The sequence below is a fragment of the Macaca thibetana genome, chromosome 3 (genome assembly GCF_024542745.1).
Source record: "Macaca thibetana thibetana isolate TM-01 chromosome 3, ASM2454274v1, whole genome shotgun sequence".
Taxonomy (NCBI): Eukaryota; Metazoa; Chordata; class Mammalia; order Primates; family Cercopithecidae; genus Macaca; species Macaca thibetana.
Window position 1 is genome coordinate 167,479,172 of NC_065580.1, and position 13,696 is coordinate 167,492,867.

General features: G+C 38.0%; 2 protein-coding genes and 1 long non-coding RNA gene across 8 annotated transcripts in view; 2 read left to right on the forward strand and 1 right to left on the reverse strand.

The window, feature by feature from the left end:
* RWDD2B (RWD domain containing 2B) overlaps positions 1–13,696 on the forward strand; it is a 1,177,964-nt gene that overhangs the window by 602,497 nt on the left and 561,771 nt on the right. The gene's annotated exons all lie outside the window — the stretch shown is intronic.
* The window catches only part of GRIK1 (glutamate ionotropic receptor kainate type subunit 1), a 406,887-nt gene that overhangs the window by 358,006 nt on the left and 35,185 nt on the right, over positions 1–13,696 (forward strand). For all 6 annotated transcript variants that reach the window (XM_050784706.1, XM_050784709.1, XM_050784707.1 and 3 more), the window contains 2 exons: positions 4,129–4,247; positions 8,263–8,480. In XM_050784706.1, the coding sequence (XP_050640663.1) occupies positions 4,129–4,247; positions 8,263–8,480 (337 nt within the window). The remainder of the gene's footprint in view (positions 1–4,128; positions 4,248–8,262; positions 8,481–13,696) is intronic.
* LOC126950746 (uncharacterized) overlaps positions 1–13,696 on the reverse strand; it is a 148,426-nt gene that overhangs the window by 115,810 nt on the left and 18,920 nt on the right. The window lies entirely within an intron of this gene.

Below are 13,696 nucleotides of genomic sequence, written 5' to 3' on the forward strand. Positions count from 1 at the left end.
AGGTAATCTTGTGTTTACTTGTTGTTGCATACCTCTGTCCGGAGGCCTATACCTGTTGGGTGATACTAGGAATGGTAGAGCGATTCATGCAGCCCAGGGCAACAGTAGTTTCCATATTTTGCAGGGCAAAAGTGAGTTTCCATATGTCATAGTCTGAGGCTCTGTTTAGGCAGTGATGTTAATGAGTAGAACAGGCAAGGCGATGTTGATGAGCAAATACATCGTTTGTTACATGACTTGACCAAAGCCAGTGGGAGAAGAAACGCCAGCAGCATCAAGTACCCTTTTACACTTGACTCCAACTGTGCACTTAAATCTCCTTATTTATGTCATCAGAGTATGTCAGAATGGCACACCATTCAGTAGTTTTCCCCTCCTTATTTTGTTTATTCTTCCATAAGCTCTTGGTGACCCAGACCTCCATATTTTCGGACTTCACTCATTTTATTTCTATTAAGTTAACAGCGTCCCCATTACCACCATCAATGCAATCCATTCGGTATTTCTACTCACCGAGAGTATCATTTATAAGCCAGTCCTTCCTTATTTAGCTTATTCTTCTTATCTCCTCTTCCACTGCCTTCTTGCCCTGTCTTGGTTCAGAAGTGGAGGTGTTATACATCCAGTGCAAACTTGGAAACAGTATGGTGATGAAATATAGAAAAGATCTCCCTCCAGGGCACAAGGGTACTGTCATGAAGACTCTACTTCCAACTACATTTGCCTTCTCTACACCTTAGAATCCTCCCCTGCTTCCGCTTCATAAAGCCACAAATATATATATTTAGAGTTGATTCCCAAAAACAAAATTCTGGTTGAGTAGATGTACCAATTCACCTTTACTTCCTACCACCATAGTTTGAGACCATGAACTCCGTCACTCTGTACCCTCAGTTATCACCTTAGTGGTTTGCATTCCAAGTTAGGGAAGTGGAAATGAAAAACAGTAAATCTCATAATTATCTATAGCTCTAGAGAGACTTTGGAATTTATGTTACGAATTGTATTCTCTTATGTTCTTTTAAAGGGGAAAAATAAAGCCCCATCACTGCATTTAAGCAAATGCCCTCACTAGATAGATGCCTAAAAATTATTTGTTGAACTGAATTAAATTTATAAAGATGTAGACATCGGTAGGATAAACTACGGAAAACAATATTTAATTACTATGACTTTTAATAAGTGTGTATGTCAGGGTTTTGGTTTTGTGGTTGGCAATTTTTCCACTTTTTGAAAAATATTTAACACTGAAAAATTATGTCCATCATAAACAATTTAAATAGATCAAATATCCAGATAGAATGTCTGCTTACATTTAATAATTTATGTTTGTCTTCTTAAAAATGGACATTTTTAAAGTTGACACTTGGCAAAAAAAAAATCTAGAAAACCCTTGAAAGTAAATTCTACGGTTATAATACAAAACCAACCATTATATTACAAATTCAATAGAGCATCCTCCCTTGAAAGATGAATGTATTTTTCTCTCCTCAATGCAGCCTACTGTGCATTCTCAGCCATAAAAATTAGTCCCTTAATTAGAAAACTTCTGTGTGAGCTTGTTTCATATCTTCCATTCAAGTGTAAGCCGGGCAGAAACAAACATAAACCTAAAGTGAACTTTCACATTTCAACATAAGGCTACCCTTCTATATGAAAGTTTTGTTTTAAGCACGTTTTAAGCACTTGTTTAAGCACATTTGCTCCCTTCTCTATCATGTTAGTAAAGATCAGTATTGATTTCTTGAGAGCCATTTGGGGATAGCTGTTTCGGATTATCTTTGGTGTAGGTCGTATATTTATCTTTTCACCGGACTTCCTAATGCTGACACTGCTGTCGCACTGGCTATCTTTACGCAGGTGTTAGAAATTCCAAGCTGAAATGTCTACATCCAGGCAACAGGTAGGTCTATTGCCTTATAGAAAGCCAGTGTCTTACAGCACAGCATCATATCACTGTTTAATATTCACCAGACCACATGCTCCACAAGTCACTCAGAATTCCAGAGAGAAAGACCTAAAATATCTCTGCAGAGCAGGCAGAATCATATTGCTGTTTAGACAGTTTTTCTTTTTGCCACACAAAAATTAGATTAATTGCTCTCTTATAAGTGCAAAGTATGAAACAAGACAAAGTTAAAAGCAGCCTTCCAAAGAGGGAAGGGATGAGCTCATCGATGGGAGCATATCTGGGAGAGAAATGTCAGAATATTGAGGGGTTGGTGGTTGCCAAGTCTTATGGTCTATTTGAAAAAATAAAACCCCTTCTCTTGAATACATTAGGCTCTTAATTTATTTCAATTAATATTTTTAAATTATTGTACAAGTGACAATGATAGTGTTTAAGTAACGGGATCTTTACTCTGCATGCTGTTTCAATTAATAGGTTCATTAATATTGGTATTCATTTCTTCAGCTCAGCAAACTACTATGGCTATAAGAGTGTGCAAATTCAAAACTTAATTATATTGTTGAAACATTAATTAAAATGTATTGGCACGGCATTGGCAATTAAAGCTATATTCATCAGCTTCATAGGAACCTGCATGGTGTACCCTGCAGCTGTGGAGAAGCTGCAGTAATGAGTCGGATTCCATTATGCTGGGATAAACTACGAGACTGTTATCCCAGTCCCCCTAAGACTTAGTGAGGAGGCACTGAACCCTTTCCAGAAGGTGTCTGGAGGTCTAGAAAATGGCTTTTCATGAAGAGGAATTGTCTGCTTAGTTCCTTGTGCTTGATTCACAGCATGCCCTGCTTTTCATATAGATAATGTATTCACCTTAAACCCAGTTCTCTCCAGTGTGTCAGCAACCTGCCATTGTTTACTGCTGAAACTTTATGGCTGGAGAATGATGTTTTAACATTACTCTAACACTCCTGCTTGCGTTGAAAAGACCCAATGACAAATGGCAAATCTTTCAGTGCTAAAAATGACTGCATTTTAAATTATTTCCAGATCACTTCGTTGAGCTTCTGCTAATGTCTTTTTGGAAAAATAAGTACCACTTGGCAAGATAGCCCTCAAAAGTAACCACAGAGCAGAGACCTCCTTTGGGTTACACAGGCCAGACAGATGCTTAAAAAAATAAAAAACCAAAAATGTATTTGGTTCCACAGATTTTTATTTTAAGTACACCCTCAGAGATAATCTGGATTTCCTCCTCTTCACAAATAAGGAAATTGAGGCCAGAGAGGTTGAGTGAATTGTTCAAAGTTGACTTCCCACACTACTAGTTGTTTTTCCAGAAACGTTTACAGCCTATAGCACACCACCATGGAGGCAGAGTTATAATAATGCTATAGAAAACATACCACTTACTGAACCAGGGTTGGTGATTAAGTGACCACAGGCCATAGCTCTGAAAACAAATTTAAAACAAATCAAAAGGAAATTATGAATTTAAAATTCTCCAGGGAGGCATGCTATGTAGTTAGTACTAATGTATACCATTAGGCCTGGACCAGGATAATTCCAAATGTAAGCCTTGTCTCTTCATTTAGGATTGCGATTTTTTTCCCCATGGACTATCAAAAAACATCAAATACACTCCAAATTCAACTCTATATTTTGTTCACTAATTTATTCAGTTTGCAACACCTTTGATGCATTACAAAATCGCTAGACCGCCACTTAGACTCCTTCTAACCATCTGTCCATACAAACCCCTTGAAGGCAAGTCACCCTCTTTTTTGTGTCTCCCACAGGACCTAGCAACACAGTACCTTGACATTGTAGTTGCTATGCAACAAGTGTGTGTCACGTTCATCACTACTTGGTGGGGTAAATACTTGGGATGAGTGAACCTTTCTTTACAGTTCATCTAGTTGTTCAGTAATATGGAAATGAATGAAAACTCAGAAGAATTCAGTAGACCTAGAGCTGAGGAGTACAATTCCAGCTGACCAATTTGCCTAGAAATAAGAAGTCTGGTAAATATTAACGTCTCAAGGCTCTTTGCACTTTGCCCACCAAAGCTGTAAGTTTATGACTATGGCCTTTACTCCTTTGGTTTGAAGCTTTCGTCATTATTGTTGTGTTTTCTGCATTGCTCAGGAGGTTTTGGTTTTGCTGGTGTCCTGTGCATTTCTCTGATATTTACAGACTGTTTCTGTTAACTACCACAGGTTTACACCCTACGAGTGGTATAACCCCCACCCATGCAACCCTGACTCAGACGTGGTGGAAAACAATTTTACTTTACTAAATAGTTTCTGGTTTGGAGTTGGAGCTCTCATGCAGCAAGGTACACCGGTTGCCTATCTTTGTCACACGCATCCCACAGTGTGCTGACAGGCTTTCATGCTGGTAAACTCCACCATGAAGCTAGAGGGTAGGATGAAACACCATCTCAGGAACTTAAGAAAATAGCAACAGACTTTCTAGCTGGTTCTGAAGATGAAGCAAAATCGATGACCTATATGGAACTCCCTTGCTATATATCTAAAATAACACTTCTATCAAGCAATAAATACAAATTTTCCTGTGGGTAGCAAAACATAAGGTACCTTAGAAATTGTTTACAAATTTGCATAGATGGAGATGACGGTCTTTTCCTTCTCAGCCGTAACTCCATGAGTCAGAGGTTTAAAGGAGCAGAATTTAAATCCTTTGCAGATTAAATCCACTGAGATTCTTCCAATTGCTGACCTTACCTAGGACTTCCACCTAATTGCTACTCTGGCAAACCCTACTGAGATTGATTTCCGCTTCCCAGTAACTTTTCACAATCTCCCTCAATTGGTAACCATAGCAACAATAAACTGTAGGAGTTGGGGAAATAAAATTTGACCATGGAAATGTAATTTATTTTATACATTTCCTATGAATTGGGGGATTCTGCTTTTGTAGTGGGGGAAGGGGAAGTCGCTTTAACTTTTGGAAGAACTCCATTTCTTTTGTGATTTTTTTTCAGCTTCAGTGCCAGGCATATAGTATAGAAAATTCTTCCAGGATTAAACGCACTAATATAAGAAAATCATAAGTCACAGAAGCTGTTGTGTTTGGAATATCTGCTCATTTGACAATAAGCCGCAAAATACATTGCCAAAGGAAAATTCCACTGGGATATACATTAAACATGTTTGCTACTTGGGGATGAACCCTAAGGTTTCTCATTAGGGAATTGCTATAACACTTGAAATAGTTATCTTTTGGATCTTCAGATTAGAGAGAGACTATAGAAACACCAAATTCTAATACTGAAATAGTAAATAGTTGAAGAAAGTGGGAAAATCCTAGTTACACAATTAAGTGTGGTTTGTGTGGGCACTGCTAAATAGGTATAGATACCATCTGATTTACTAGAAATCATTTGCATAAACTTAGAGCATAGCACAGAGGTATAAATCCTTCAGGAAACCCCATATACTGCTTTACCCATGCATTTAATTTTTAGGATATTTACTTTGTGAGCAATTACTTTAAGAGTGAAGGAGACCCCTGCTCCTTCTGATAGCTTGTCTTCTCCAACATTATACTTTTAGGTTTCACAGAGCATGCAGCAGGCCTGTGCAGGTATATGACTGTGACTACCTTCTGTCATATGAGTGCACCCACCCCCGGAATTTATCTTTCATCTTTTACCTGTTTGGAGTTTACCATCATCCACAGCACACTGTGGGATGCAGTGTCTGTTAGTTACCACTACCTTGGGTACATGACAGTCAGCCCCAACCAGACTCTGCTTGTCTTTCAAGAAGTTTACAAACATGTGTCAGGTGCAACAAATCTTTCCAGGTACAAACTTGAGGCACTTGTGACTGTCAGTGCATCTGTCTCTAGCATGCATGTGGTGTCGAACCAGGTAGTTATCCTCTGTCGCTCTCTTGTTAGCAGAAGCTTGTCACTGTACTCGATTGGAAACCATTTTGTTGAATTTTTTTTTTTAAATGTGATGATCAGACTTTCTCTTTTCTACAGAGCGTGAGCAAAGTCTGGATCAGGATTGGCTGTCATGTCTGCCGTAAAAGGCACTAAAGAGACTTCAGCAAGTACTGTCTCTCATCCTGAATATTTTCTAGTAATGTTTTACTCAACTTTTAGTGTTTGTATCATTTCATCCTCTAGAGTACTAAGTTTACACAAATCCTCTCTACTTGAAAGAAGCGGTTTCTAAGCATTTCTAATTAACATGGAGAATTACAAAATTCACAAAATTAGACAAAAATAGAAAACACCAAGAAACATTGAGAAATCTAATGGATGCCATCTAACAAGGGTTTAAAATGCAATCTCAGTACTTGTGTTCTATTAATATTTTTACTAAGTTTCTAAGATAACTTTATCCAAAAGTTTAAATATGCATTCTACAATGTGAAAGATGTGAATTAGAATTATTACATTTCAACAGTCCGTTGTTCACCTGTCTGTCCAGTCTTAATGCCATATAATACATAATTATACAAAAATACAAATAAGTGAAAACCTTATCTTTTCATAAATGCAACCAAATAACAAAAGAATAAATTTACAGCAGAAAATCTGCACCTGTAAGCTAAGAAAAATATATCTATTAACTGTTATTTATTTCCTATGGCTATTTTATGAAATAAATGGTATTTTAATAACCAACTAAAGATCTAAAATAATATCACATTGCCACAAGACTGCTAGATCAATTAAGTACAAAGATATGAAACAACCTTGGGCATTAAACACACACACACCCACAGGCATATAAATCCCATTAAACCACGATATTAAAACAACAGCAGCAAACCATTCCACTAAATCCTTGGAGGCAATTTAATGGAAAACTATTATAAGTCTGTGTAATATTACCCACTCAAATTCAAACAAACGACAGAAGGAAACACAAATCGCTGTCAAACCATTTCCCTCATTAAAAGGGAATAAAACACAAAGATATGTAATAGCATTAGGAGAATATATCTGTTAATTTAAAGCCCAGAAATTCTGCAAACCTTGATCTGCTTATCACTGTCCTTGAGCTAGCTTTGATTTCCTGAGCAGTATGTGCATCTGTTTATAGACTAAACCAGAGCACAAATTCATTTATTGGTAGATTGGTGAACTCCAATTTTCCTTTCCATCTTAAGCCATTATTAACTACAGAGCTTCAAAACACCCTATCAGTATAGTAAAAGGATCCTATAGTCCAGACATCTGGCCTACTATACTTCACTCTTTGGGATTTTTAATTTAGGGTGTGTTTCTTTCACTTTTTCTCTAGTCACATAAACTCTGTCATGCCTTCAGGTTTGTGGAGGATATGCTATGTACAGAATCAATGGCAAATTTCAGGCAGATGGACAAGCCAAAATCCACTTGTGAATCAGTACAACTGGAGTGAACTCTAACTGTACTTCTCTTTTATTCTAATTCTGCTGCTGAATGTATAGACATCCACAGCTCAGTCTGAGCAAAATTGAGCTAGACTGTTTTCAAGATGTTTGTCTTTTATGTCAGTAAACTTAGCTCATAAACCCTTTCTTTTAGAGAGGAAGGTTTCCTTGGTAAACACATTAAGTGACTCTTATCATTTAAACATAATTTAAAATCATCTGAATGACATCTAAAATGTATATTCTTACCAGGAAAGTCTTCTTTCACCTAAGAAACAGCCTGTCTTTGAAGTGTAGTTAAGAAACAGCATTTTATTGAAGGACAAAATTATGCGTTGCAGAGAAAGTGTTTTTTTAGCCAAATAAGAATCTACAGTACAAAAAGAATTGTAGCTTTTAGGGTAACATAAGACAATAAAAACTAATTCATCCACTGTCAAGTATGGCTGCATCTTATTTTATTTGTAAAATCCCAATGTTTTATTAAAGTACATGTGATAAATGGCACGTTAATATTTTGCAAGTTGCTCTCCTTCTTTAATCTTAAATAAAAATGTTAGCATTTCGAAGATTTTTATAGTTATACAAAGACATAGAATATTTTACTTCACACTATAAGATGCATTTAGACAGTAATAAAAGGCAAAATGTCTTGGGGTTGACTTTTCAATTCTAAGAAACTAAACTAACTAAATTTTAGACATAGAATATCTCCAGGTTAAAACTGTTTTAATACCATCAGCTACTGATAAATTATAGTTAAAGCAGCAGTAGTGATTAATGATTTGAAAAAAATGCTTTAGATTTTGATGCATTTTCTATAAAATGTATTTTATCTACATACAAGATGGTAAGTCTTTGATGGGTTGATCTCCCTAGAATAGTGTCGAACTGTACATCTTCCCTTTCCTTCTGACTGTGTTTAACACCCTTACTCTGATGATGCCATCACAGGATCAGAGCTGATGCCCAAAGCTCTATCGACCAGAATAGTTGGAGGGATATGGTGGTTTTTCACCCTAATCATCATTTCATCCTACACTGCCAATCTGGCTGCCTTCTTGACAGTAGAGAGAATGGAATCCCCCATAGATTCAGCAGATGATCTGGCAAAGCAAACCAAGATAGAATATGGGGCGGTCAGAGATGGATCAACAATGACCTTCTTCAAGGTAAGAAGCTGACGAAGTGTTCTCAGTGATTATCTGATACTTGGGGTAGAGGATAAAAGAGTCTGTCCAAAAACAGAAAAAAAATGTTGGGCAATTTTTTTAATGAAATAAGATTTATAATTACAAAATCCCATTATAAGGAATCCCTGGAGCCTCAGTCAGCATAAAGCAATTTCTTTGGTCCCCAACTAGATGTCATTTACTCCACCCCAATTTAGTGTACTCAGATGCATAGATCAATATCTTCAATATCCTCTCTTGCCTTTACACCAGAAAAAAAAAAAATTCCGAATACAACCTAACCACTCATTAATTAATCACTCATTTATAGAACCCACAAAATAAAGGTTCCTTAATCCAGAATTCTGGTAACCAGAATACTTGAATATCATTATTTTGTTCTTTCTGTACTGTACTTGATGAGGTAGAAGCAGATGACAGGAAAATGTGTTGATACTGGAACTTAGAGAATTAAGAACGAAAAAATCCCGGGAGACGCTGGTCTAATATTGAGTCCGCATTGATGAAGGACAGTGTTCCCAGCCATGCCTGAAGCTTTTCAAAAAGACTTCGGAGGCACCACAGGAGAATTAAGTTGGATGAGTTTAGTTTTAGTGTCAAGGGCATTTCATTGTTGAGGTCTTTTTAATTACTTTCCCATAGTAATGAAACTGATTTCTGCCTTGCTTTTGGAGGAAGCTTTAGTACTTTTATTATCAAATCTCAAATACTCTAATTCCAGTGAAAAATAGATTTTAATAGATCCAATAGGTACAGAGATCATGAAGTTCAACTCTTCACTTTACTTATGAAAAGAACAAAACCTTCAGAAGCTAAATTACCTGCTCCAAGTCACATAGCTAATCTATAACAGAAAAGGGGCTAAAGCTTATTTTTTTGGGGGAAAAAAGTATTAATGGTGGTAAGTGTGCATGTGAGTAAAAGGAAAACAACAGTTGTAACCAAAATAATCTCTGAAAACATCCTTGTCAAAGATTCACATTCAGATTACCAAAAATGGAGTTGTCACCTCAGCATTGATTGGACTGTATGCGTTTTTTTGTTTGGTCGGGTTTTCTTTTCTTTTTTTTTTTTCTTTTTGGAGGGTTTTTGTTTGTTTGTTTCGTTTTGTTTTGTTTTTGTTTTTGTTTTTGTTTTTGAGATGGAGTCTCGCTCTGTTGCCCAGGCTGGAGTCCAGTGACATGATCTCAGCTCACTGCAACCTCCACCTCCCAAGTTCAAATGATTCTCCTGCCTCAGCCTCCCAAGTAGCTGGGACGACAGGTGTCCGCCACCATACCCGCTTAATTTTTGTATTTTTAGTAGAGACGGGGTTTCACCATATTGGTCAGGCTGGTCTCAAACTCCTGACCTTGTGATCCTCCCGCCTCAGCTTCCCAAAGTGCTGGAATTACAAGCATGAGCCACTGCGCTCGGCCGAGGGTATTTTTTAAAATAATCTTTTCCTTTCTATTATTTCCACTAGTTCAAAATGAACTCTTTTTCTTCTTTCATTCTTATTTCCTTTTTAAACATTGTTTATAGATTTAGGAGGTATAAGTTGCATTCTGTTAGATGGATATAGGGCTTTTAGGGTTTCCATCACCCAAATAACATACATTGTTCCAATTAAGTAATTTCTTATCTATCAGCCCTGCCACCCTGCCACCCTGCCACCCTGCCATCCTTCTGAGTCTCCAATGTCTATTATTTCTTGAGTGGACTGTTTTGACTTGTGAAAAATACCAGCTTAGAAACAAAAACTAAGGTTAGGTTAAAAAAAGTACACACTTCTTTTATAACAGTATTGGTTCACAAAAATAGGAATTAACTATGCAATAAGTTATAATGTTTAATAACAATCATAATAAATAAAAATACATTGTTTTAAAAGTAAACTATATCTAGAGTTTTATCAAGAAGCAAAGTAATGGAAAAAGTTGGACTTACTTTTCTTCTGTGTTAAAAAAAGGATTTTTAAACACTTTTTATTTTAAGAAGTGTATCATTTATTTAATGTATGGGTAAAGCATGATGATTGTATCTTCTTGGGACAGTGATGTTCTAAGGACAAACGACATTATGGTTTTGCAAGCTGCAGAAAGTATTTTCCTAAAATCAATAGTGTAAAGAGACACAAGATACCCCAAGCTAGTGATTCATCATGGTCCTTGTCAGAAACCAGGAAAGTCACTTGCAAGGCTCACAGGACAGAGGGGCACTGCCAAGGTAGAATTTGGTATATCTGAAAAAATATCTGAAATGATTTATCTCATTCAGCAATATCAAAGAGTTTGAAAGTACTGGGAAATGCACTAGCAGAAGGCAGAGAAGATTCTACTTCCTTCAAGATGTTCAGTACAAATATAAGGGAAAGAGGCTGTGCTGTTCTTTGAAAAAGCAATAGACCTGACTTTGCCACTGTACACAGGATCTATGCACTGTCTGTGGATCCCTTATCAGAAGTGTTTCAGACCAGATGTTTTTAGAATTTTGGATATTTTCAGATTTTAGAATGTTTGCACATACATAATGAGATAGCCTGGGGATGGGACCCAAGTCTAAACACAAAATTTATTTATGCACCATATATACCTTATGCATATAGACTAAAGGTAAGTTTATACCGTATTTTAAATAATTTTGTCCATGAAGAAATTTTTGACTGCAACCCATGCCATGAGGTCAGGTGTGGAACTTTCCATATGGGGCAACCTGTCCGTGCTCAAAATGTTTCAGATTTGGGATTTTTCAGAATAGAGATGCTCAACTTACAAAGTGTCCTTTAAGCTCTTTGTTTTTTTGTTTTTTTGTTTTTTGTTTTTTTTGAGATGGAGTCTTGCTCTGTCGCCCGGGTTGGATGGAGTGCAGTGGTATAATCTTGGCTCACTGCAACCTCCTCCTCCCAGGTTCAAGCAATTCTTCTGCCTCAGCCTCTCAAGTAGCTTGGATTACAGGTGCATGCCACAATGCCTGGCTAATTTTTTTTATTTTAATAGAGACGGGGTTTCACCATGTTGGCCAGGCTGGTCTCAAACTCGTGATCTCAACTGATCCACCTGTCATGGCCTCCCAAAGTGCTGGAATTACAGGCATGAGCCACCGCGCCTGACCCCTTAAGCTCACTTTGATCTTTTCTTTCTCATGCCCCTCTTTAAATATAAAAAGAGTTGGTTCTCCTTTTTTCTGGCAGGACCCTGAATGACTACATTACGACATGTTTGGATAATGCACTTCCACTGAACAGGCACGTGCTATGCTCACAACTGCTGCTCCCTGAGCATTTTCTGAGAGGGCTCCTGCTTTCTCCCTGGTCCTGAAAATGAGGCATCAATGCAAGCGTTCTCTCAGGTCACCAGGAAAATGATGAAACAGTAAGCACCTCAGAGGGGAAGAATGTGATGACAGTACAAACAACATCAATAAAAATATCAGTATGCCCTGTGCACTAGCCCTGAGCCACACATTCCGTTTCTAAGTGCTTTACCTGTATTACCTCATTTTATCTTTAAAAAAGACCAACTGAGGACCCGGCACTGTGGTTCACACCTGTAATCCCAGCACTTTGGGAGGCTAAGGCAGGTGGATCACCTGAGGTCAGGAGTTGGAGACCAGCCTGACCAACATGGAGAAACCCCGTCTCTACTAAAAATATAAAAATATTAGCCCAGTATGGTGGCACATGCCTGTAATCCCAGCTACTCAGGAGGCTGAGGCAGGAGAATCGCTTGAACCTGGGAGGCAGAAGTTGCAGTGAGCCGAGATCGCGTCATTGCACTCCAGCCTGGGCAACAAGAGTGAAACTCCGTCTCAAAAAAAAAAAAGACCAATTGAGATAAATACCAATATTGTCCCTATTGATGAGGAAAATGAGGCACAGAGAGGCTAGATAACTTACTCCAAAGTTACAAAGCCAGCAATGGAAGAGCCAAGATTCAGCAAAATTCAGAGAGTTCTAGAAAGTCAGTTCTGTGAGGGTAGAAACTCGGTGTTCTTTGTATGCCATTAAGTCACCAGAATCTAAAAGAGTGCCTGGCCACATAGTAGGTATTCAGAAAACTGTATTTTCAGTAAGTGAACAAGTCAACTCTGGGAGAGGTGGGTTTCTATCACAGAGAGAGAGGGAGAGTGAATGAAGGAGCAAAGGAAGGAAGCCGAGAGGGAAAGAGGGAGAGAGAGAGAGGTGGATGGATAGAGACCCACACAAGAAGAGACACTGTTGCCAAGTTCCTCATTTTACAAGTCAGCTTGTGGCCCAGCAACCCAGTTTACCGAGAAGAAATGTATTTGCAGAAAGAGAACAAGGACTAAATCCGATTTAGTTTTCCCCTTGAGGATGGTAAGCTGTCAGAAAGCGTCAGAGGGATGTACGTTCAGATTCTTAAGCTGGATTATTCCTCAAGGGAAAGAAACGTTTCAGGTTTTTTGCTCTGGGGGTAGCTCTGCCCTACATCACTGAGTGACAGCAGGTACAGTCACAAGGACTCAGTCCTGACCTGGTTCCACATTCACACGTTTCACCTCTGCTACGCCATCAGGGCCTCCCTCCTCCAGCCCTTTCTCAGTTAAAGACAATAACCTCTCCTGGGCTATACAATGAATAAGGAAAGCTGCATTTGCCTAACCTAACCTGGAACATCCTGATCAGCTGTTGGAGCACAAGTCGTTTGCTAAGATGGGTCCTGTCTCCACTCAATCACAAGGAAACTTCTAATGAGAAACATTTTCTCATCACGCACAATGTAATTTAAAGGGTTTTTCTTCTCAGAAAAGCAATATTCCTCTGGCAGCACCCAAATGATGAAAACTTGTCTTTTTACTTTCAAGTTGATTGAAAATCATTTTATAGCCCAAAGAATGGCCAGTTGTAGGGAGGAAAGAGATTCAGACATTATCAAGATCCATGACCAAATAAAATACTCAAATGCCTCACATTTGGTCGCTAGGCCACAAGCAAGGGATGTGCTTAGTGAAGTTTGTCCTTGAAATGTGTGCCGAGAAGTCGCTTGCTAAAATTTCATTCAAAATCCATTGACTTTTTCTCCTAGACTTGGCTGTTCTTGCAGACAGCATGCCACTCTACATTTTAGATCTGAGGTATTCAGTTCTTAACATGAAGAAACCAAAATTTAGTTTTTTAAAATAGCTCAGGTGAGATTCCACTATGCACCACCTGAGCTCATATGAAGCTGAGGGAGTTAAGTGGAATTTTTTTT